At 35.0% G+C, this 27,355-nt stretch overlaps 1 protein-coding gene across 4 annotated transcripts in view; it reads right to left on the minus strand.

Annotated features, from left to right (window-relative positions):
• Positions 1 to 27,355, minus strand: part of UBE3A (ubiquitin protein ligase E3A) — a 91,833-nt gene that overhangs the window by 55,659 nt on the left and 8,819 nt on the right. The window contains exons 2-5 of one of the 4 annotated variants that reach the window (XM_080807560.1): positions 11,509 to 11,572; positions 9,251 to 9,370; positions 7,512 to 7,711; positions 5,863 to 5,907 (exon numbers count right to left, since the gene is read on the minus strand). In XM_080807560.1, the coding sequence (XP_080663686.1) occupies positions 5,863 to 5,864 (2 nt within the window). In that variant the 5' untranslated portion in view covers positions 5,865 to 5,907; positions 7,512 to 7,711; positions 9,251 to 9,370; positions 11,509 to 11,572. Of the gene's footprint in view, positions 1 to 5,839; positions 5,908 to 7,511; positions 7,712 to 9,250; positions 9,371 to 11,508; positions 11,573 to 27,355 lie in introns of all 4 variants that reach the window. The other 3 variants (XM_080807559.1, XM_080807563.1, XM_080807561.1) reach the window with 3 other exon arrangements.

Genomic DNA, 27,355 nt, shown 5'->3' on the forward strand with positions numbered 1-27,355 from the left:
ACACCAGAAACTTAAAACACCTGTGATTGATATGAAAGGGATCTAATAGATAAAGTAAACAGCATGAAAGAGCAGCTGAACAATGTAAGCAAAGAAAAACCAAAGACCCAAACCAAAAAGAGTTCAAAAACACTGTAATCTTTTGATGAGCTTAATAACAAACTAGAAACTAAAGAAAGAAACTGTGAACTTGAAGATATATCAAAAGAAACTTCCATAACTGAAAATCAGGTGCTACTACACAAGTTCTATGGGCTGTTTACACATTTATTACTTATTTACACATAAACTGATGCCAGAAAATTCTTCCTACATTTCTATAAGGGAATTAATTTGCATTAATTTTAGTAATTTCACTTTCATATATTAAGTATTTATTACCTATTGTAGACCAGACACTCTCATTAGACTTCCACCCTAGAATTAAATGAACCAGACAACAAAGAAATCAATATGCAACAAGTCAAGTGACATTAAATCTCATGATGATAAATCTAACAGGGTAAGGCTAATAGAGAACACAGAACATGACCATTCTTCGATAAAGTTGGTCAACGAAGGCCTCTCTGATAAGGCATCATTTAAGCAGAGAGCTCTGAGGCAACTAAAAGGAAGCCATGTGGGTATCAGAGAAGGGTCACAAACAAAAGGCACAAGTCTTAAGAACATGAAAGCACAAGGGCAAGACATAAAGCCAGTTCAGAGATGAGCAAGAGAAATAGAAAGGCCACACAAGAGCAAGGGAGCTCATACAGGGCCTTGCAGATCCTTAGATTTTATTCTAAGGTGGGAAGCCCTTGAAAGGTTTTGAGCATAAATAACATGGTTTAACTTTAGTTTTAAAAAGATCACTGTGCGGAGGCCTACGTGGTGCAGTCACTTAAGCAACCAACTCTTGGTTTCTGCTCAGGTCATGATCTCAGGGTTGTGGGACAGAGCCCTGTGTCAGGGTCCCACACTCAGCATGGAGTCCGCTTCAGATTCTCTCTCCCTCTGCCTCTCCCACTCATGTCCTCTCTCTTTCTCTAGAATAAATAAATACATCTTAAAAAATAAAAAAATCACTCTGGCAGCTACACAGAAAATACACTGAAAGGAGCAAGGATGAAGCAGCAAGACTACTGGTAAACAACTACATTCTTTTCACAAGAGATGATGGCTTTAATCAGAGTGACAGGTGGAAATGGTATAAAAAGACAAGTGGTTGAATTATGTTATTTTCAAGGTGGAGTCAACATGATTTGCTGATAATTTGAGTGAGACGAATAGAAATCAAAGATGCTTCTAAAGTTTTGGATAAACTGGAAGAAAAAAAAGAGTTGCTACCAACTAAGATGGCAAAATAACAAGACAAGTAGATTTGAGAGGATAAAAATGAAGAGCTATTTTGCACTTGATAAGTTTGAAAATCAGACATTCAATTATTGGATATATGAGTCTACAATTTAGAGGGTAAGTCGGAGTTGGAGGTAAAAATATGAGAGCTGATAAAGCTCTTACCTAGAGAGTCTGGGTCTTAGGTCATACCAACATTTATAGAAAACTAAGTATTTATTTAAATAGCCTTGACATATACTAAACCCTAAGTCAATTGATACTTTTACCCTTGTTCCATTTATTGTCTTCATTATGCACCGGAAAACAACCTAAGCATTAAATACAGGCATGGAGAGTAAATACCAAAGGATAAGAAATCTGAAGTTATTAGAAACTGCTTTGAAATCATTAAAAAAAATTAAAGAATCTAAATTAATATGTACAAAAAGATGTCACTAATATATAAGTTTAAAAAAACTACAAAGAGAATATACACACAACTGGATAAAAAGATCAGGATTGGGGTGCCTGGGTGGCTCAGTGGGTTAAAGTCTCTGCCTTTGGCTCAGGTCATGATTCCAGAGTCCTGGGATCAAGCCCCACATCGGGCTCTCTGCTCAGCAGGGAGTCAGCTTCCCTTGCTCTCTCTCTGCCTGCCTCTCTGCCTACTTGTGATCTCTGTCAAATACGTAAATAAAATCTTAAAAAAAAAAAAAAATCTGGATTATTGTGTTAGTTCTATTTCTAGGCTAGACTATAGAATGGCATGCAAATGTTGAAAATTTTTACTGTTTTTCTGCACCCTAGAGAATAGACAACACTAAGAAATCCTAAAAACACATATAATCTTTAATTTTATATAATTACCCTTTAAAATTCACCCAAGATGCTCCCTAGTTAAAATATTCCAAATACAAACGTGTCTCCAAGTGCCCAAAACATCATACTTCAATAAATATAAGATGTTGCCATTAATCAAAGACCATAACTAATTCATAGGTAAAACCAAGAATCCTTCATTACCTATTCTATAAATCAAGACTCACAAAATTATGGTAGAATAAACGTTGACCTATTCACCTTACTAAACTACTGCCTGGTATGGTTTCCACAGGTATAGGAATTTGAGAAATGGGGGCAGACATGAAGACTTAGAGCTATAATACAGAGATTATGTCTGGAACCTTACACACCGTTATCAAGACGCTGTGGTAAGTCTAATTTCCTGCTATTTTACCTTAACATGGTCAAGTTTTTTGCTGAACTCAACCAGAACTCATCTAGAGCTTCATCTGGAATCTTGTGACAATATCCTATCATGCCTCAGATTCTTGCCATCCTTGATTTTTACTACGAAGTACCAAGCTTCACCTACCCTTTCCTATTCTTTATTACTGATCTGTCTCACCAATCTAACTCTACTAAGATCTCTAGAAAAACACTTATAATACAGGTTGTCCCTAATCTTCAACTGTTTTATATAATCCCCAAACTCTTAGCTTTCACTAAAGTCTGGATTACTCCAAAAGACACTGCTTATCTCGTTTCCCTTTTCTGTCAACTTTTTCATAGACAACTAAAACCCATTAAGTCCACTATTCCTCTTCTAATTCCTTGGATTTAAAACAATATCCATCTAAACAAAATAAAAAATAACACAAACACAACTTACACTTCGAAAGTCCTGTTATCTACCTGAATACCTTTCCCCTCTCTTCTGGTAAATTATACCCATTACACTAAAGGCTCCATTTTGTCCCCAGTTACATCACGGTCATGCTGACTGCAACGTCTATGTTCATGATCTATCCCAATACTTTAGCTCCCGTCACACCCAAATACTTGACTTTCTTCAAAAAGCTTCACCTCCTCTCTATGTCAGCCAATCACTACCACAGGCATATTAAACACCCAACCCTTGATCATCACCATTTACATCGTTCTAAAAAATTTCATTTACACTGAACTACTTATTTGACTTATCTGGCTTTTTATAACTTACCCAATTATGGCCAGCACCAATGACATAAATTCAACTACTTCAGTGTTAACAACCCACGCACATGCCATTAGTTGTTCTATCCTATCCGTTTTGCTAGCACCCAATCTTGAAATACCATGCCTCTTTTCTGGCTATTAAAGAAAAGTCTTGAAACTCCGAGTATGATAAGTTTCCTAACTTCAAATGACCACTCAGTAGCATATGAGAGTCAATATTACGTGGTCTTCTACTTCACTCATTTCCCCCAGACTCTTCCAAGTTTTCACAGGCTCCTCAAGTTCCCTAATCAATCTCTGTGTTCCACAAATACTATTAAAACATATTTCTTAAGAAGTTACATGGCCACAAAGCTACAATTAAAAAATAACTTCATCAGGATGGCAACTATCAAAAACAGATAATTACAAGTACTGACAAGAATGTGGAAAAATTATAACCCTTGCTTGGAACATAAAATGGTACAATCACTGTAGAAAACAGTATAGAGGTTCCTCAAAAAATTTAAAAAAAGAGAATTACCACATGATCCAGCAGTCCCACTTGTGGGTATACACCCAAAGAAATGAAAGCAGGGTCTCAAAGAGATACTTGTACAACCATGTTCATGGGAGCATTATTCATGATTGCAAAAATATGAAAGTAACCCAAGTGTCCATCAATGGGTGAAAGGATAAACACAATGCCACACACACACACACACACACACACACGAGTATTATTTAGCAATAAAAAGGAAGAAAATTCTGACATGTGACAATGTGGGTGAACTTGAGGAAATTAGGCTAAGTGAAATAAGCCATCACAAAAAGACAGATAAAAATGATTCCAGGTACATGAGATAGAACAGTCAAAATCACAGACCTAGGAAGTAGAATGATGGTTACCAGAGGATGGGGAGAAGGGCGTATTGGGAGTTATTGTTTAAAGGATACAGTGTCAGTATTACACAATGAAGAGTTGTTAGAGATGATGGTGGCAATGGTTGCACAACAATATGAACATAAGAGAATTACACAGTTAAAAATAATAAAGTTGGTCAACTTTGTTAAATGTATTTTACCACAAAAAAAGTTTGGGAAAAAAAAAGTTACATAGACACACAAATTTGAGAAATACATCTTATATTCGCTTCCTGGAGATTCACAATGTGTATCAGCACTTTAAAGTATATTTCCACTATTTTCAGTAAAGAAATCTGTTTAACCACAGTTTCTAAACTTACTCAACAACTGAACCTCCTTTTCAAGAAATATCTAGTATCATCTCAGAGGAGACAGAAACAGTGGTGTAGCAGACCTAAACAAATTTACTGAGAAAACACTTCAGGTAAAAATGACCCTGTCTTCCCCATTCTTACCTACAAACACAGTTAACACCACATATCCAACTTTACCTCCTTCTAGTTTAACAAGATGGGGTCTTTGCCCTTATTCAAGAGCAATCCCTATAGCTATATTCTTCATTCTAATCCTTTCTACCTCAAAAACCTTGCTTCAATAATTACCACCTTCCCATTACTTTAAACTTCTTAAATTCTTATAACCAACTCTGAAGTCTTATCTATTTCACTTTCTAAATATTTTTCTTACAGCCAGAGAATGTTATCTTGAATTTCTATTATGTCAAGTGTCTTTTTTTAAGGCTTTCACTGACTGAACTGCTAAAGCCCTGGTCATCCTACCACCACACACTTCTCTTCAATTCTATTTCTCTGCTGCCAAAACTATTAAAATTTTATGTCTAACAAGGTTTACTACGCTTTCCTTAGCAAATTCTTTATTGACTCCCAAATACCTATGAAATAGGCCTAGGCAGGCAAAGCTCTAGCCCTTCCATTGAGTCTTACCTTCTTCACTTTTGGGCCTTTCAGTTTATGATGTAAAAATCCTCAACTGCCTACTGTTCCCTATGCTCACTATGCTGCTGTATAACTTCACCCATACTTCTGCCTAGAATAACCCTGCCGATGCTTTCTGCTACCTAATTCCCAGTTACACTTCAAGATTTAATTTGGCCTACCCTAATACCTACTTCCCTGCCACATGGATTAGGTTCCTACTGTATACCTAGGTAACCAGTACTCCTTTATGTTCCTGTTGCATAATGGTATCCTTCTACCACAAGGACTAAAGATTTGCTTCTTTCACACTGAGTAGACTATAAAATCCTGCGGGTTAGGAACTAATTATTACACATCTTTGTATCCACAACACATCACCAGCTGAATAAGGAGTGTTTAATAAATGATGGTTAACCTGAACTCCTTCCCCTCTCTATTTCCCCACAACTGCTAGGTAACCAAAAACAAATTATAATCCAGGAGTCTACAACTATCTATCTAAAAGCAGAAATTTAGTGACATGGTACCAAAGTTTAAAGGTATTTATTTGGTAGGAAAAATAGTAGGTACACTCTTCTCTCCCAATTTATTTTTTAATATATTACTCTCTTATAACTAGAAATTATTTTCAAATAATTTAATACCTTTAAAGCAATCTAGGGTAACTCAGAAGACACCACAGCCACAACCAAGTTACACTTACATTCGGCTAGCTTCAATGTCGTCAGACTGAGGTTCTCCTGGTGATCTGTAAAATGCAATTGAGGAAAGTTAAGCAAAATATTCCGTATTCCAAAAAGGGGCAGACATGTTATATTAGTAGACAATTTTGAAAACAAGATTTAATCGTTAACAGTTTTTAAAGTAACTAAAGATTTCAACAGAAGAAAAAAGTGATCAAATTAGATTGCCATTCAACACGTTTATTATAAAAGCTGGACTAATAAAAAAGTCAGTGCATTTTTTTAAGGAAAGGAAACTGTAAACACTACATTTAGATACCAACATACAAAGGAGTAAAATGTATAATAAATCATAATTATACACAAAGTCAAATATTTGTAATAAAAACATACAACTATGAAACTTTCTGCAGCCAACTATTAGTTATCCAAAATATTAAAAGTATTCACTGGTATTCACAGTCCCAAACTATATGTAAGTCAGGGGTCAGCAAACTATTTCCTGGGACAACACACTAAGGCCTGGGTCAGCACCTATTTTTGCAGTATTATTAGAACACAGCCACAACTCATTCATTTACATATATTGTCTATGGCTGCTTTGATACTACAAGAGCAGAGTTGAGAAACTCCAACAGAGCTATATGCCCCACAAAGCCTAAAGTATTTATTTATTATCTGGCCCACTGAGAAAAAGTTTGCTAACTTCTGCTCTAAATAATTTAATCTAATAGGCTTAGTGAATTCTGAGACAATTTAAGTCAGATTTACCATTCTAATCATGAATATCTTCATTCAACAATGAAATTAACCTTCCCTGAAAATATACTGGCAAGATGCATTACCTATCAAAAGTATACCAAGATGGGGTATTAAAATTTTACTACGGATAACTGTGAACTGATTGTTGTTGCCAGTTGTTTTCTATTCTTTTTTAATATACTGTTACTATCTTGCATAGAAATATTCAAAATTCTAAGACATTAAAAAGTCTTATTTTCATTTTGGGGTACGAATGAATTTTGCCTATTCTTACCATGCAGTTAAAAAAATAAATTCCTGTTACCCTATTCAGTTTTATAAACAGCATCAGTCAATATATACTAAGTTAAATCAACATAATATTGATTGCTAACTCAAATTCTCAGAAAACTTTTTTAGAGATCAAAAACTAAATTTTCCAAATGACATTATAACCTGATCTGTAAATTTATCACTGACTTGAGACTTCTAATTGTGAACAACTTTAACAAAAGAATCTTAGAATCAGAGCCACCAGCAAAAAAAAAAAAAAAGAAAGAAAAAGAAAAGAAAAAGAAACAAACAGTTTTCCACATTTCTTAGCTTTTAAAAATCTTACTTATTAGACTTTCAAAATTACCCCTCACTGCAGTTCATTCAGAGTCCAAGGACAAGAATGCAAAAAAAAAAAAAAAAAAAGGAAAAAGAAAAAGAAAGAAAAAAAAAAGGCAAGACTCCAGCAGCTCAAATATTTTGATATTTTAGATCCTCTTTGAAGTATATTTACATTTTCAATTTTGCACAAAGTTATATTAGAACTAAAAATTGGGGCATGCTGGAGGTGGCAGTGACTTGGCACTGACACAAATGCAAAAATTTCACTCCACCCTCTCCCCCAGGGAGCAAGCAAATCACCTTTGTGACACACCTGGTCTCCACAAGCCTTGTGGGTAAGTACCCCAAGATTGCTTCCAAACTTGTTTGTATGTCTCAGACAGAAGAGCTAAAAACTGATGATAACCCCATGTACCAGCTGACTCATTTTTGAAAGTGCGACCCTCCAGCATCAGATGTCATACTGTAAGGAGGCAGAGCAGGCTTGCAAAACAAAAAATAAACCTGCTGGCACTAAGGGAAGAGAGGCAGATTAGAAGCTTTCAAACACGCAGGCGGCAAAACTTTAAAAATTAACAGGGAAAGAGAAAGAGAGAGGGAAAAAAATGAGGACACAATGACAGGAAAATTAAAATACTACTGCAAAAATGTAAGACACAAGCAGAAGGAAAACAAATTGGAGTCTTAGAAGCACAATATATAACCGCTACAAAGTTTTGAGAAATGGGACAGAAGTTAAATACATCATCAAATGGTAACTACACTGTTTTCCAATTTCTGTTCCCTAAACAAGAGAATATGTAAACATTAGCATCAAACTGTCACCAAATTATAATACAGTGGATTATCGCTTAATATTAACATATATTCAAGTGAGCTACAAAAACCATTTATTTGTCAAACCAAGTGATTTAAACCAATTCAGTCTAACAGGAGGACAAAAGAGTAAGAATGGGATGAAAGAGTATTACCCTAAAACAGGTCTATCCTGGGTCTCATACACATGGTTATTAGCCCAAGTTGTTTTCTACTCAAAACGCAAACTGTTTTTAATTAAAAGAAAAGTGAATATACAAAGAATTAACAGAAACACTTTTCTTGCAGTAATAACAGTACATGTCTGAATAAATTTCTAGTCATTCTGCTTATAGTTCTATAATATTGTAAATAACTTACCAAAATATATCCTGAAGTTAGCATTCATTTCCAAAACTATGAAATCACCTAACATCTAGCATTTGTTTCCAAGCTTTATCCTGGCCACTAAAGAGTCTCTTTATTCATTACTGTCCAGTTTTGGGAAGTAAGGATCTAGTACATGCTCTAACTTTACCAAATTCAGGACATAACCAGAGGGGGTAAAAAAAAAAAAACCAGAAAGTACTGACTTAGGTTAGCCTAAAGTTTGTCAGACTAACAAACAAGAAAAGAAATTTCAAAACAAATAATAAGTAACATTAGAAAATAAAAAAATCAATCTTGGAAGTCTCTATTTTAAGTCTTGGTTTGGATCACAGAGAAGTGATCACAAAAAGCCTCCAAATCTAAATACCGCATCATGAGCCAGAACATTCATATGGAGGCTCATTTCCAATAACTGGTGCAGCCTGTCTAGCCTACAAGCCACTCCTTAACCTCCATTGTAACTCTTTAGGAAAGTAAATTATACCAGTTTTTTTTTTCTTTTGGCGAAATTATACCAATTTTATTAAAGTTTTAAAATTCCTAGAGAAGCATTTTAGTTAAAACTCTCACCACATAAAATGCACATTGAGAATTTTTTCATAGTTTTTTTAATGTTCATAATAACATGTTTACTTAAGAACTTGAAATCTTTGAGAAATACTTTCCTGTTTACTTATGCACATAGATTGGGGGCCGGGGTGGGGGAAGCATAAAATATTTTAGGAAAGATACTTAATGGAGAAGCACATTAAAACTTAGGTATTCACATCATTCCTGCCAACTATACATTTTCTTCATTTTTTACAGCATGTATTTTACTTTACAATAACAGCCTTTTAAAGGCTGTAAAATAACATTCAAAATTACCTTTTACAAGCTGTGGCCATTCGGTGACATCAGGGTGATCACAGCTTTGAGTCACTGATTAAAAACAGGTTGTCACACCAGTCTAGCTGCTAACTTGATCTGAGCGTAGGTTTAATAACTCTAATAAATTAAACAAATCTTTAGTTAGAACACTTTAATATATAAATCCAATCCACTGTTCAAAAAATAATCTCCAAAGCTTCAAATTAAGTGTCAATGCAACATTCATCAGAAGAGTAATTATTATAGAAATGTTTCTAAGGACTATTTTCCAGCATTATTTTTTTCCCCTTAAATGATTTCTTGAGAAGATGTGGTGATAATCTCTTGTACTTTTATGGAGTGTTACAGTTTACAAAGCACTTTGGTCGATAGTATCTTGCTTGAGTCTCCTGACAACTTTGGCTCTACCTAACTAGGGCAGATACTACAGTAAGAATTTAAGAAAACAAACAAACAAACAAAACAAACTAAGCAGACTTAGAGTGATTAATTGACTTGCCCAAGACTTTAGAATTAGTGCTGAAGTTAAGATTAAAACTCAGATCTACTGACTTCCTATCCAGGGTTAGAATTTCTTGGTCTTACGATACAAGAGTTTCATGTTACATACATGTAACTGAGCAAAGAATTAGAATATGGATTGAGATCCCACCATTATGGCAATTGTTTAAATGAGACATAGGGTTTTCCAGGTAGCCAAATGCTTAACAGATAATTATACACACACACACACACACACACACACACACACACACACAGAGTCTAGTCCTACTTATTCTATATTTAAGTAAGGTAATCTAACATTAGCTCAAACCTCTTGCGTATTTCATGAAAATCTGTTCTATTCTTTCTCAGCCACAAATCCACTAGTACTTAATTTCATGAAAGAGATTGGCAAAATATAAAAATAGGTCCTCCTCCCTCAATCTAGGATCTTTTGATTCCCTTACCTGGCCTTAGCTGAACTTTCTTGAGTGTCATGGTTCATCAGGCATCCTAATGTTATATATAGTTCTGGCAAAGACACACATCTGAAATATTCCAGTATGGAGAATTCGTTTTGTGCAGCTAGTTTTCCCCCTTAATTACTTCCCTACCAACTGTATATCCAGGCCAAATCTGAAAAGTGAACTAAGGAAAATGAGAAAATTAAGAGGGAGAAACAAATACCCTTGACAGTTAACACCTTCAAAGTGACAAGAGACAACTATAGAAGGTGGTTACCAGTATGGACCCAGAACTCAATATAAAATAGTAAGGTACCTGAGAATACCAAGAGAAGAGCTGAAATATCAGTGCTTAGGCCCAGACCTCTGCAGCAGCCTACACACTTGGGCTTCGAATTCAAATAAGGGTGAGGGCTGGCCTTAGTATATATAATTAACTTTAGGTGACTTCAATAAATGGGACTCCTAATCCTTGGAAGAAATAATACAATTTCCCTATCACAGCTACATGTCTCCTAATAAGACCCTAGGACATTACTGAGGCCACATGAGGAAGAGGCAATGGCATTCCTGAAATGAACAACATTCCCTCTTGAGTTCTCTCTCTTAAGACTAAATGTGTATGTAGGTTTAGAGGATCCAAAGAAGTCTAACTTTCTTATCTGTCAATATAAAAATAATAAAGTTAAAATATCTCTTAACTAATCAACTGAAGTAAATTAATTCGTTGAAGAGCGACATGTTTTTTGAAAATTACTGAGTCAAGTTCTCTCTACTAGTCTCCTTTTTTATGAGGTCTGGTGTTCAAAAGAGCACAAACAAGCTCCAGAGCCAATTTGGATATAAGTTCCTATTTGGTCACTTACTAGATGGCAACTCTTGGGCAAGTTTCTTAACCATTCTGAGCCTCATTTCATTTACAGGGAGAACTAAGACTGTAATAGTGTCTTTTTCAGAGGGCTGCCCTGAGGATGAACAAACCAACATATAAACTACTCGCAACAGTGCCTGGCACATAGAACTCAACAAATGGAAGCTATTATTAATTCATATAGCCAAACCTGCCCCATCCAATCTTCTCATGCGTAAGATCTCACTTCTCATGACACACGAACCTTTCCTGATTTCTTTCAGAATCCCACTTACGTCCCTTATGGTCTACCTGGTAGCACAGTGATTTAGTACCTAGCACAATGCTTTAAAAATGGCAAGTGCCCAAATACGCTGAAAATGTTTGCCATTATTCTAACTATGACATTAAGATATACATGCAATTTTGAATTCCAAAAAATAAAAACAGAAACATACCATATTTCGCCAAACTTCTGAGGAGCTGGTGAATTCTAAAATCAGGTTCTTACAGATTTTTAACCTAAAATATAAAACACCTCACTCAATTCTTTTCACATAAACAACTGAGTCAACTCAAAAGAAAAATTTCCCCAAAATTCATTAAAAGGAAATTCATTTTGTTAGTATTTATGAATATCCACAAACACAGGAACAGACAAGTGTCCCTGAAGTTGTTGCCAGGATACAAGCAAGGGTGGTTAGACAGGCCCTGTTGCCTCAGGGCTCTCAGCTGACAAAGCCATGTTTCCCATATTCATCCATAGAGCTTAGAGCTTGCCATTTCTTTACTCTTCCCTCCCTCCAAAAGGGCTGAAAATGTATGAAAACTGTTCAACTGTATGCCTCTAATTCCTTCAGATACCTAAAACAATTTAGCTTTTAATTAAATTCTCTATGTTGAGCATCTGCTATGTTAGGTACATTTTATAGGCACCTGTCCACTACCTCCTAGATTAGCAGCCTTGGGGCAGGTCCTTTCGTTTCTGAGTCTCAGGTGTCAGGTCCTTGTGAATTTTAGAGAAAATGTTTTCAAAGTATGTAAGACAATGCTTCCTGGCACATAACAGGAGCTCAATACATGGTAGCAATGACTATTTCTTAAATCAAAACTTAATACACCAAACACCAAATTCTGAGCTTGAAGCATGCACCCAAATAATCACTGTAAATTCTTAACTTATTTGTTTATGATCAGAGCATTTCTCAGTGGACAAGAACTGCAATAGTTTAATGCCTTTCCTTTTATCATATACGAAGAAACCAACTCTCAAAGATTAAGAAATCCACCCAGTGCCTTACAGGTTGATGGCAGAAAATGCGCGCGCGCGCTCTCTCTCTCTCTCTCTCTCTCTATATATATATATATATAATATATATGTAAACTTTTTTTTTCCGAATTAACCGAGTTTTAAGATCTTAGAGGACCAAGTTTCAATCTATTCAATAATAGAATCAGCTGGGAAAATCTGTAAAAAAGTGGATACTTGATCTCTACTTTCAAAGACTGTGATTCAATGTATAAAGCGGGGGTACACGAATCTGCATTTTTAACATACATTGGAGGCAATACACAGATCTCAATTTGAGAACCCTTGCCTTAGAAGAACAGGAACACATAATCATAGGGAAATATACCAAATTTAGAATGATACAGGATAAGTAAGACAAACCGTAAGAACCAGAAATCTTGGGTAGTCTCTTTGAAAATTTACCATGAGCACCCTAATATCAGACCTAGTGCCTTATTTTATTTGTATCTGAGTCCCTCTCCAACAGAGGGCTCAGTCTAATAATAATCTAAGAATAAGAAATAAAATCTAGTAAGAAATGCCTTTATTGGTCTACATTCATCTGCCCCTCTAACATTTTCATTATTCTTAAAATGATCCATTGTCCAACTCTCACTCTCCATATATATATATATATATATATATATATATATAAATAAAATCACACACACACACACACACACACACATACACACACACACGTCTCTATATCATTATTACTACATCTGGTAAGTGCTTCATCTCCTCTCCAATAGCTAATTTCCTTTACCTCCTTCTAAACCTAGGTCAAAACTTAATTTCAGAGTCTACCTTTTCTATCACTTTTTTGTTATGTTACCTCAGTAGTTCCCTTCTCCTTTGCACTGTGGTTATGTCTTAAATTTATAGGTAAAGCTAACCTGTTGAAACTCTTAAGTTTTTCACATTTATAAATTTCACAAATGGCCAAAGGCTATTCTCATCCATTCTGGAGTTAGGCTAAAATGTTTAATACTGCTTTCATATAGTATTCCCCCACATAAACCCCTCAACTCCATTAACACTTCTGAGTACTAGCTCCTTATTTTCCTTCCCTTAACTGCTAAAAGACCTGAAAAGGATTAGCTCAACCTCTGATATACAAAACCTTCCATCTACTGATATTTTTCTTACAGAAGTTAATCACTCCTCAGTATTCTAAACCCTGTGGCCCCTAATCCTACTTTATTTCTGTAGCTTTTCACACCACTAATAGTTCCTCACCTCCTCTCACTTCCATAATACACTCTTTTACCTGTGACAGCAAGTAAGTCTGTGGGTTCATCTTCCTAGCTCTCAGTCTTGGTCACTCAAGTTTCTTGCATTAGGTCCCTTTTCTTAACCTAAATTAATTATCTGTGCAATTCCATCCACTTCTGTAGCACCTCTATACTTAGGATCCCTAACTCTCTATCTTTAAGCCTTTATCTCTTAAGTTATAAGCCTACTACTCTCAATTACCACATACACCTGATATATCATTAGCATCTAAAATCAAACTCAGTTATTTTCCAAAAGTCACACCACCTTAAATGTGCCTCATCTTGCTGTTCTGGTTAGAGGCTGAAAAAAGTTGGTTGTCGCCATTCTTTGTTTTCTCCCCCTCATTTTTGTTTAGCCTAACCACTATGCAGGTTGATACCTGTTAACCTTGAAATTCTTATTCATTCATTCAAAAAATGTCTACTAGCTGAAACTAATACAATGTCCTACATCAATTATATCACAATTAAAAAATTATAATAGATTTTGAGCGCCTGTGAAGTGGATAAAAACACAGTTAAGACATCAGACATAGTCTCCTGTCCTCATATAATAAGCAAAATGGGCACAAATAAAAGCCACAGAAATTATGCAATTGCAATGCATAATTCAGTGTTGTGAGGGAGAAACGGTAAGGATATGGTAGTGTATACAGAGTTCTGACTTAAACCAGGAAAACAGGAAAGGCATTCTTCATGAAGTGACATATAAACTAAGTTCTGAGGCATGATCAAGATTTATCACACATATTAAGAAAAACCTTGTGAGGTAATAATGGCTCTATCAGTCCATTTGCCCAAATTGGAAAATTCTGAGTGATATTCTAAACAGAAGGCCCCTCTTTCCCAGTAAAACAAATTGGTCTCCCAGTGCCACCAATTCTATCTCAGAAATCCCCCATATTCCAACACTACCCCCAATTCTTCCTTTGTTGCCTTTTGGTTGCTCTCAGAATAAAACCCAATTTCCCAAACATTTCAGATCAAACTACACACAATTTGGCCCAAACCTGCCAGTCCAGACTCTGCATCATTCATTTTTATACTTCTAATGCTTGAAGATGCTCACAGAGAGGAGAGTTTTCTCTTAGATGACTTGCTTTATTTAGGTCATTTAACTAGTAAATAAAGGTTATGATTCAAACACAAGCTGTATGATTCTAAAGGCCATGCTCATTCCATTGTACCACACTTTTAATTTATAATCAAATCCTATAAATTTTACCTTTGAATTATCTCCTGCTTCCTTTTATTTTCCTCCATGCATACTAAAATAGTACAGACCCTCATTACTTCACCTGGTTTCCCATTTGCCTTTATCCCTTACTTCCTCTACTAGAATTATCTTCCTGATTTTGTTCTTATCACTCTCAAGCTCAAAATAGTCTATGCTTCCTCAATGCCTAGAGGATAAATTCCAAACTCCACATATCATATGAGGTCCTTGTCACTGATCTCTACCCACTCATACAAGCCTTACTGCCCACTACATAACATTATTACCAGGTACTTGATGATCTGGTCCCATCCCTGGATTACTGGTTATTACATGCTGGCCTTTGAAACTTCTGACTTCAGTTGTTTTGTTTCTTAGGTCACTTCACTCAGAAATACTTCCCTATCCCTTGCTAACTAAATTCCATCCCCCAACAATCTACCATACCCTATTAAAAACTCTATTCATTCTAAAGGCTGTATCTCACAGGGTTCTCTAAGCTCTTCTGTAAATAACCACGGACTTTTGGATCTTATTATATATTACTAATACAATACACATAAATTTCTATCCTATCATCTGTTATTTTCTACCTTGTATTATAGCTATCTGTATACATTTATCAGTGCTTCTAGTTATAACCTGGTTCATGGTATGGCTCATCTTATCTATATTTTTACTCTCATAGTAATGGAGAGACTGTTCTCTTGACACCATAACTTCCCTCTACAAAATCAACAACAACAAAAAAGAATCAGGATCCTGATAGTTCCAAATGGAATTCATGTATAAACAAACAAGAGTATGATTTTCCCCCCAATTAACACAAATTTAATGCAATGCCAATTTAATCAAAAGTCTGAAGACCAAGCATACCACAATAACCAAGAAAGTTTCACTTTCTAAGGGAAGAATAATGTCTCTTTTCCCCAAGAAACTTGTCTTGCCAGGGATTAAACCATGAAATATTAAATAGCATAATTAAAATTAGTACAACTCTCAAAAACCTGACAGTATTTACTAAAACTAAATGCATGCATACTCTAAAACCTGTAACTTCCACTAAGTACACATCAAACAGAAATGAGTACATATTTAGTGGAATGTTTAGAATAGCAATATTCTAAGTAGTCCCAAACCGAAAGTAACTAAATATCTGCCCATCAACAGCAAAATGAATAAATTGTGGTATATTCCTAAAACAGAATACTATGCAGCAACTATCATAAAGTATCAATGACTACAACCAACAATGTGGACAAATGTCAAATATGTTAAGTGAGAGAAGCCAGACACAATTAAATATGATGGATTCTAGTTATATAAAGCATAAAAACAGAAAAATCTAATCTATGCTATTCAAAGTCAGGACAGAGGTTCCTCTGGGAGAACAGAGGTAATAACAAAGAGCGTAAGTGCTTCAGAGTTGCTGCTCCTGTTATTTCTTGATCTGACTGCTGGATAAACATGTGCTCAGTGTGTGAAAGTTTGACAAGCTCTGTGTACGTTTTATGTGCATTCTTATGTATATTATACTTCAATCAAAAGTTTATTTTTAAAGCTAAGTTATGAGTATTAGATAAACAGGTAAGTGGAACAGAAGGTAAGCCCAGAGAAAGATCGAAAAGTGTGTTAACAGTTGCTTCTTGTGGGGGAAAAAAAGGACAACATATGAAACAGCTGTTTTCAAATCTGGTAACAGGCAATGCAGGACTGTGATCCATTAGTGAATGAACAGAAATGAAGTGAACCCCCAGTGCTTAGACTTCTGTCTGGAGGCACTTTCTGATCTGTAGCCAATGAAGGGAAAATCTAATCAGAGAACAACAGTATCACTAAAATGAAAACCAAGAACTCAGGAGTTCCAAAGGCTGAATGGTAGAATTTGTAGAACAGAATGAGAGGAGGGCAGCTATGCAGAGAAAAGGCTCCAGAAATCTGCCCCTTGGCAGTCCTTTGATTCTGCTCCTCAGCTGTAAGGTAAAAGACTCCTTGAAGCTAGAAAAAGAGGAACAGTGAGTTCAACTCCCAGTGCTCATACAGGACTGGAAAACGCCTAAAATCCCCCTAACCAGAATGAAGACTGACACTGGGGTATTTTGTGGAGAAGGGCCATGACTTTATATAGCTACTAGATTTAAATAAAGACACCCTAATATAGCTTGGAGGGATCAAAGTGACCAGCAAGTTACTTAGTTGGTTGCCAAAACAAAAGTTTAATACTCTAAAAAAAACAACAAAATCCAGTCACTCAACAACAGACCATTATGTGCAGCATCCAATAAGAAATTACTAAATATGCAACAAGGAAATATGACCCAGAACCAAGAGAAAAACCAATCAATGGGCCCTGAAATGAATGAACTGATGGTACCAGTACATGAGGGCTTTCAAATGCTATTAAAAATATCCTCAAAAATTCAAAGACTACGTAAGAAACGGAAAACACAAATATAAATCAAATGGAACTTTTAGAAATACAGTGTACAATGACACTACAGGAAGAAAAAAAGGAACAATGAAACAGAAAACAAAGCAATCTCAAGCACAGAGAGACAAAAAGACCAGAAATAATATGTTAATGACCTAAGGACAAGAGCGAATGATTTAACACACCTGTAACTGGAGTTCCAGGAAAAAGACGGTGTAAGAGGAAGGTAAGTAATTTAAAAAATACATAGAAGAAATAATGGTTGACACTTATTTCAAATTTGATGAAACCATAAAACCTTAGCAGGATAATCACAAAGGAAACCAGTGATAAACAGAAAATCTCACAAGGGGGCAGAGAGAAAAGACTTTTAAGTACAGCAGAAGGAAGAGAAGTATGACCACAGACTTCTCATCAGAAACAAAGGCTAAAATGGGGCACCTGGGTGCCTCAGTTAGTTAAGCATCAGACTCTTGGTTGACTCAAGTCACGATCTTGCGGTCATGCGATCAAGCCCTGCACTGGGTTCTGTGCTTGGCGCAGAGTCTGCTTGAGATTCATTCCCAGAACCTCCCTCTTCCTCCTCTTGTGTTCCTTCCCCTGCTTACGCACGTGCACACACTCTCTAAAATAAGTAAAACCTTTTAAAAATATATAAATAGAATCTTAAAAAAAAAATGGCTGAAAGAAAAACAGGTCAATCTAGAATTATATATCAAGTGAAAATACCCTTCAAAATATGAAGAGAAACACCTATACATCTACCAGAATGGCTACATCAAAATAACTAACAGCCCTAAATGTTGATAAGGACGTTGGGCAACTGGAAATCTCATATATTGTTGGCAGGAGTGTAAAACAAAACAAACCAATCTGGAGAAAAGATCTGGTATTATAACCACCTTATAACCCAAAAATCACATTCCTAGGCATTTATCCAAGAGAAAAGATACCATATATATCCACACAGACTTTCAAATAATTGTTTACTTTAGCTTTATCCATAACAGCTAGGAACTGAAAACAGTAGAAGAATGACGTTACAAACAACTTATACATGCAGTAACATGGATGAATCTCAAAAATATTATGCTGAATAAAAGAAACCTCATACAAATTCTAGTCCAAGGTAAACTAATCTAGGATGAAAGTGATGAGAACAATGGTTGATTTGGAGAAGTGATGTGGGGACAGGAACTGACCAGGAATGGGTACAGGTTCTATAACTTGATAGGACTTAAGTGCTACAAAGGTGTACACATTTGTCCAAACTCATGGAATGGTATATGTGGCAGATTTTATTTTCCAAAGATTGCTACTACAATATAATCACACATGCCTTTCTTACAAGGTCAACACTGGCATTCTCCATCAGGTGGTGAGTTCTATGTCCTTTTTCCTTTATATGAGTGGCCTCTAGGATTCTTTCAGTCAAGAGAGTATGGTGCTCTACGACTTAATGCTAGGTCATAAAAATGCCATTCAATGCCATATTGAGTAAGTCAGCCACTTGGCAAGGAAGCCAAGCAACCACATACATATAAAGGCAGTATGTAAGTGTTCTAAACCTCAACTCTAGCTTAAGTCCTAAAAGCCAGCATCAATCTCCAGACTTGTAAGCCATCCCTCAGATAATTCCAGCCTCCAATTATCAAGTTACATCAATTATCAAGCCACTCTGACGTGCTTGAAGCCAAGACAAACTATGCTTTCTAGTCTCTGCACAAAGCACAGGTTCATAAGCAAACTAAATCCTGATATTTAAGGGTGATTTGTTACACAGAAATAAATAACTGGAGCAATATACTAAAATCAGTTAAATTCAATATACTAAAGTTAGTTAATAATAAGTTACTAAGTTTCAGTTGACAATATACATGCTGAAGTTAAGGATGAGGAATACTAATAACTGCAAGTTACTTTGAAAAGCATCAAAAAATAAAACAAACAGATGGAAAGATATGACACAAAGCAAAATGTTAACTGTGGAATTACATTCTACAATTATTTCACACCTGTGTGAATGAGTATTTTTCCTAATAAAACAATAAAAGAGAAATAGAGGCATTTTCATGCAAATAAAACCTGAAAGTTTTTTGGCTAACAGATCTGCACTTCAAAAATTTCTAGGGGTGCCTGGGTGGCTCAGTCATTAAGCATCTGCCTTCGGCTCAGAGCATAATCCCAGGGTCCTGGGACGGAGCCCCTCATTCCCCACATCCCCTGCATCCCTGCTCCCCACATCGGACTCCCAGCTCTGAGGGAAGCCTGCTTCTCCCTCTCCCACTGCCCCTGCTTGTGTTCCCTCTCTCACTGTGTCTCTGTGGAATAAATGAGTAAAATCTTCAAAAAGAAGTTTTTTCTAAATTCTTCAAACCTGGGTCTACATAAAGAAATCTATACAAATCTACACAAAGGAAAATGAAAATGGTAAATACGAGCATAAATATAAAAAATGTTGATGAATTTGGTTTAATAACTTGGTTTGATAATTTCTTGGTTTTTAAATGTCTTTACAAAACAGTTAGCCATTTAAAAGGAATAATTACAAATAAGACTATGGAGTTTATACCTTATGTAGAAGTAAAATATAAGACTACAATACAAAAAAGGATGATAGAGTGTAAACAAATTTATACTGTATGAGAATTCTCACCATATACTCTTAGAGGTATATTTCTAAAAGTAGACTGATATAAACCAAGGGATATTGTAAGTACTAGCACAACCACTGGGGGCAGAAGAAGAATAAAAATAGCTTATAAAAATATAAGCTAATAGCAAAGATCAAAACAAATTTCTATAAAAATGCTCAATCCAAAAGAAAACAGGAAAGGGGAGAAAGAAGATAGATGGAACAAATAGAAAACGAATCGGAAACCCAACCATATAGTCAATTATAACAAATGCAAATTGACTGAACACTCAGAAAGCAAGAAATTATAAAAATCAACCAAAAAGATGCAACTATACATTGTCTAAAAGAAAGACATTATATACATAATGACAGATAAGTTTAAAAAGATGTAATATTCCAACATGAAGCATAATAAAGGAGGAGTGGTTATACTAATACCAGACAAAGTAGACTTTAGGACCAGGAACATTACCAGAGAACCACAGAGATATCTTGTAACAATACAGAATCAATCCATCAGAGAGATCTAAGAGACCTAAACGTGACTGAACCTGTATTTACAGCTTTAAAATATATGAGGCGAAAATGGACAAAACCTGAAAGAAAAGATAGCAAGCTCACAATTACAGTTGAAGATTTCAATACTCCTCTCTTGGTAATTAATAAAATAATTAACCAAAAAAATCAGTAATGACACAGAAGAAATACATACATCTAATAAAGAGTTTGTATCCTGAAAAGAATGAGCAAAATATATGGATACTCAAAAAAGATATACACATGGCTAATAACACATGAAAACTTCTCAATATCATTCTTCATCAGGGAAATGTAACAACCATGAAACTTCGCAACCTTTAGTATGAAAATTATTTTTTAAAAATAACAAAATAACAAGTGTTAGCAAAGATGTGGAGCAACTGGAACCCTGTAATTGCTGGTAGGAATGTAAAATGGGTACAGCCATGGTACAGTTGTGCCATGGGTACAACATGGTTATGTTGATTCACCCCTCCAAAATTACCAAATGACCCAGCAATACCATTTCTAGGTATATACCCAAGAATTAAACATGCAAGAACTGAAAGCAAGGACTTGAAGAGATTATTCGTACACCCATGTTCACAACAGCATATTCATAATAGCTAAAAAGCAGCAGCAACCCAAGTGTCCAGTGAATGAATGGTTAAACAAATGTGATATTTTTACATACAAGGAAATACTACTCAGCCTTAAAAAGGAGGGGCACCTGGACAACTCAGTCACTTGAGGATTAATTAGACTCTTGATTTCCCTCAGGTCATGATCTCAGGGTTGTGAGATGGAGATCGAGCCCAGCTTTGGAGTCTGCTTCTCTCCTCTTCCTCTGCCCTTCCCCCTGCTCATCTGTGGGTGTGAGTTCTCTCTTCTCACATAAATTAATGAAGGAAGGAAGGAAAAAAGAAAATTCAGATATATGCTGTAACATGAGTGAACCTTGAGGCTATCAGGGTAAGTGAAACAAACCAGAAGCAAAGGACAAATACTGTATGATTACACTTACATAAGTAGCTGGCAGAGTCAAATTTTTAGAGACAGAAAGTAGAACAGTGGTCACTAGAGGCTGGAGGGAGGGGGAAGATAACAGGGGCAGGAGAGTGTTACTAATTTAATAGGTACAGAATTTGAGTTTGGGACTATGAAAAAGTTCCAGAGATGAGTAAGAATGATGGCTGTACAACATGAATGTACTTTGTTACTGAACTGTACACTTAAAAAAAGTTAAAATGATGGGTTTTATATGTATTTTACTATAATTAAAAAAAAAAAGAAATTGCAATGGGATACCACCACACACCCATCAAAATGTCTACAATTTAAGAGTATCAAATGCTGACAAGGATTTGAAAGACCTGGAACTTCCACACATTGCTGGTGGGAATGCAAAATTGTTTAACTATTTGGAAAAGAATGCCTTATACACTTGAACATAAACTTGTCATGTGATCCAGTAATTACATCTTAAGGTGTTTACCCTGGAAAGATGAAAATATGTTCAAAGACACGTGCAAAGAGTACCTTTATTCACAATAGCCTAATCCCAGAAAAAATCTAAATGTTCACCAAAAAAATGAAAAGCAAACTGTGGTACAGCCATACTGTATTAAAAAAAAAAGTAATAAACACAAAATGGAAGAAATCTCAAATTCATGCTAAAGGAACAAAGCTAAAAGAAGAGTATATAACTTATGATATCAATCATAAGAGTATATAACTTATGATATCAATACTAGAAGAGGCAAAACTAATAAGCAGATCATTGGTTGCCCAGACCCAAAAGGGAGGAATGACTACAAAGAAACATTTTTTCAGAGTAACTCAAATGTTCTAGATCTTAACTATGGTAGTTGTTACAGTATATGCATCAAAACACATCAAACTGTACACTTAAAAAGGGGTATACTATAGAGGATATAGGTTATACTTCAAAAACTTTATTAGTTTATGAAAACTTAATATATAAAAAGGTGGCATTTTGGGGCACCTGGGTGGCTCAGTTGGTTAAGCGTCCAACTCTTGGTTTCAGTTTAGGTCATGATCTCAGGGTCATGGGACTGAGCCCCAATTTGGGGTGGGCATTCATCAGAGTCTGCTTGAGATTCTCTCTCTCTCTCTCTCTGACCCTCCCCTGCTCATGCACATATGTACTCCCTCTCTCTAAAATAAATAATATTTGAGTAAAATTAAAAGGTGGTGTTTTAAAACAGTAAAGTATCCCTCAAGTGGTATAGAGAATTGGCTACCCAAGTGAAAAAAAATAGAAGGTAGGTATTTGTATGCCGTATCTAAAAACATGCCAAATGCAATCTAGATCTAAACCTAAATCACACTATATGCAAAAATTAACTCAAAAACAGATGACAGACCTCAAGGTAGAATTAAAACTACAAAATTATTAGAAGAAAACAGGCATAAACCTTCATGACCTTAGATTAGGCAATGGTTTCTTAAACACCACCACCAAAGGCAACAAAAGAAAAATACATAAATTGGACTTCACCAAAAATTAAAACCTGGCTGCTTCAAGGAAACAATCAAGAAAGTGAAAAGACAACCCTATAGAATGGGGAGAACCATGTGGAAATCATCTATCTGATAAGACTTGTAACCAGAATGTATAAAGAATACATAAAACCCAATAAGAAAAAAAAGACCCAATTAAAATACAGCAAAGGATTTGAGTAGACCTTCTCCAAGAGGGCCAATCAGCACATAAAATGTAATCATCATTAATCATTAAGCAAATGCAAATCAAAACCATAAAGAGATATCTTAACATCCATATAAATTACTAAAATAAAGAGATAATCAACTTTGGCACAGAAGTAGAGCTGTCAGCCACTTTGGAGGATTCCCGCAGCTCCTCAAAATGTTAAACACAGATAGATAACTTATGACCCAGCAGTTTTACTCCCAGATAGACCTGAGAGATGACTATATATGTTCATACAAAAGCTTGTATGTAAATGTTCACAGCAACATAATTCATAATCAAAAAATGGAACAATCCAAATAGTTATCAACTGATGACTGAATAAATCGTGCACATATTAATAGTGTAATATTATTCAGCCATAAAAAAATAAAATGCTGTTATATGCTACAAGTAAACCCTGAAATACAATACCATGTAAAAAAAGCCATACACAAAAGGGCACATATTTTATGATTCCATGTATATGAAATGTCTAAAATAGGCAAATCCATGTAGAAAGCAGGCAGATTAGTGGCTGTCAGAGGCTGGAGGACAGAAAAATAGAGAATGACTACTAACAGGTACAGGGTTTCTTTATGGAATGATGAAAATGTTCTAAAATTAGCAGCAGTGAATACGAAAACCCAAATAAACCAAATACAAATATACTAAAAATGAATCGCATGCTTTAAAAGGGTGAATTTTATGGTATGTGTATTATATCTCAATAAAGTCAGAACTATAAAAACTATATGCTTGTTTTTTTTTTTTAAACTTCGCAAAAAAGGAAAAAAGCTGCATGTATCTGTAGTTACACAGATATACTTACTTCGTATTTGCCAGGCAATTTTCTGTTTTTCTACACCTACATTTAACAACTGTTATGTTTTAGAATTAGTTAAGAAAAAGCAAACTTTCATTTATTTTTGTACTTAAAAATACACAACTATATGTTTATTTCCTTACTCAAAAATAATTCTACATACCAGTATTTAAGGGGGGGACCAACCAGGAAATACAAGAGGCTCTCTGGAAATATGAAAATATTAGAATTCTTGGTTTTATGATTTATGGGAACACTCTAATAGTTAAAACTGAGATTGTGCTGCAAATCTAGATTATACACAATCAGTTACATATAGGAAAATAACTCTGGGATCATTATCGCTGAAAAGAAATGAACTCTCTGAAATGACAATTGGCCTGCCCCTCCCTCTGGGTTCTGTGAACAGTTCAGAAATTAAATAAATTATGCTTATTTACCTACCTGAATAACTACAGAAAGTACACTCATGACAGGCCAATATTAAAATGCTATTTTCTCCCAATAAGGTAGCTTTACTTAAGTGTTTTATTACATGGCTTAGTGGCACTGAGAGTATCTTACCTAAGTGCAGATCAAGTATCATTTACAGAGATCCTTTAGAAATTCTAAATTACCAGAATTATTTCAATTTCCTGGCTTTAATGATAAACCACTCATTCTGGTCAACAACTCTATGATCTGAAAACAGAAGCAAATGTGCCACATAGTCTCAAGGACTGACTATTGTGAAATTTTCCCTTGGGTTCTTTTTGCACTATAGTTCAATTGAGTTCTATCTTATATAGTGCTTAACCTAAAATTAAACCTAGAATTATGCTAGCTTTCAGCCTGTGTTATGCACACACAAAAGATGCGTAGTAGAAGATACTAAAATAACTAAAGGTAGGTGGGTTTTCCTTGAAATAATCATGAACACATATTTTCAGGTTTACTATATTTCATCTGTTATCAAATGTAGTATATCAACTTGTAAAATTTGATTTAAGGATAACAAAAGACTGGCTTCTAATTTAACTTCAAAATCCTTTTAAGAAAATTTAACACATATAATTTTAAGTCAACTAGACTGCCTCTTGTTAAAAGAAAACTGTTGTTCTGAACACCAGCCATATTTGAAGGACTTAAGTAATAAAAATTGAGGGCATTTAATTTTCTATGAATGTCTAGTAAAATACTTAAAATAGCCTAATTATATTCTTTTGAGCAGTTACCAACTGGAATAGTATTTCTGAATCAATCAGTACATGAACATTCATTCATTTACCCAGCACTCACAAATGCCTGAAATTGCACATTAAAAAAGAGGGCACCTGCCTGGCTCAGTAAAGTGGAACTTGAGACTCTTGATTTTGAGGTTGTGTAAGCCTCAATTGTTGCATGCACAGATTACTTTTAAAAAATCTTTAATAAAATACAGAGAGGCAACTATTTACTTTTCATAAGAAAAGATTCGTAAAATGCCTTTTACACATACTTCACTTCACTCGGGAAGTGAAGAAATTATTTAATTGCAGTTGAAATTACTTGCTTACTCAGGAAAAGCAAGATTCATTAAGACCATAAAACAAAGAAGCACTAAAATCAATGAGTACAAAGAGATTCTCAGGGAGGCTTCCCTAAGTAATATTTTGGCTTATTTAGCAATATTCCCTGAGATCTGTGAATGGGTGAAATTTGTTGTCTAATTGTGCTCCAAGCAAACTGAAACACACTGGCAAAGGATCTGGCACAGAAAGGTTAGCTCAAAAAACTGAAAAGGCCAGTAATGTTAGATGGTTCTATTTAGTGAGGAGTATGGAGAAAGGTAAAGCTGAGGAAGTACAGAATCTAGATCATGCCAGACTTTGGAAACTAATAAAGACTTCTGAATTTTACTCTAAAAGCAGTGGAAAGCCAGAGAAGAATTTTAAATAGAAAGTTACAGGTCAGAATTCTATTTTTATTTTTTTTTAAGACTTTATTTATTTATTTGAGAGAGAGAGATCACAAGTAGGCAGAGAGGCAGGCACAGAGAGAGGGGGAAGCAGGCTCCCTGCTGAGCAGAGAGCCTGATGTGGGGCTCAATCCCAGGACCCTGAGATCATGACCTGAGCTGAAGGCCAAGTCTTAACCCACTGAGCCACCCAGGTGCCCCAGAATTCTATTTTTAAAAGATCGCCTGAAAAGACAGAATTGTTATTTGTTCACAATAATCCAAAAGAATTACAAACTATTAGAAATGATGGAGTTCACCCAAATTGATGGATACAAAATCAATACCAGCAATAATCAAATGGAATAAAAGATGCTATTTACAATGCAAAAATTAATCAAATATCTAATAAATTCAGTAACATATGCATAAAAGGTATTTATGAAGAAAACCGCAAAATACTGAAGATTCAAATAAATAACAAGATAATTCTCAATTTATATGTTCAATGCAATTCCAAATAATATCCCCAAAGGAATGTGATAAACTGGTTTTAAATCATTATGAAAGAATAAAAGTCTTAAGAATAAGACAGTTCTGAAAATTAATAAAGGGGAGTCCTGTATTCCCAGACTTCAAAACTTAACTATTTGAAATAAAACAATGTAGTACTGGTGTAAAAAAAAAAAAAAAAAAAAAAACAGACAAAAAATTAAAAAAATAAAGAGAAAAAAGAAAGAAATTAAAATCAAACCCAAGCACATAGCAGATGATACAGATGACACGCAAAAAATAAGATAATGGGGGAAGAATTCAATACTTAACGTTGGGACAACTTGCTTATCATGAAAAAAAAAAAAAAAATCTGATTCCCAACTCCCTCCCACATGGACCTAAATGCAAAAAACAAAAAAACAAAAAACACCAAATAACATAAACCTATTAGCAAACAATATAAAATAGAATTTCTTGAACAAAAAATACAAATCATAAAGGAAAAGATTTATGATTTCAACACTGAAACTTGAGATTCTATATCCCAAAAGAGAATACCATAATAAGCAACCAGCAGTATTTTTTTCTTATTCTGATAACTTTCATGGCTGCAATGTAAAATAAAAAGGTTGGATGAGATGATGGTCTAGGTCCTTTACAACATAAATACTACATACTAATGTCTCATTCTTTAAAAACAATAATTTACGAAACCTTTAAAAGACGCCAGAAATAATAAAATTCATGTCCATTTACCCACCATTTACACCATTTAATGTAAATTAAAATGAGGTATATAAAAAAAGGTATCATTTCTCATCCATTTCAACTTTGCAAAAATTTTAAAACAGGACAATTCCAAGTGAGGGCGAGGATACTGGAAAGCAAAGTGCAAATATGAAGTATACACCAGCACAATGATTTTAAAGTTGTTTTTTTTTTTTTCCAATTTATTTATTCGTCAGAGAGAGAGAGCACAAG

Source organism: Martes martes, assembly GCF_963455335.1.
Source record: "Martes martes genome assembly, chromosome: 7".
NCBI classification, from domain to species: domain Eukaryota; kingdom Metazoa; phylum Chordata; class Mammalia; order Carnivora; family Mustelidae; genus Martes; species Martes martes.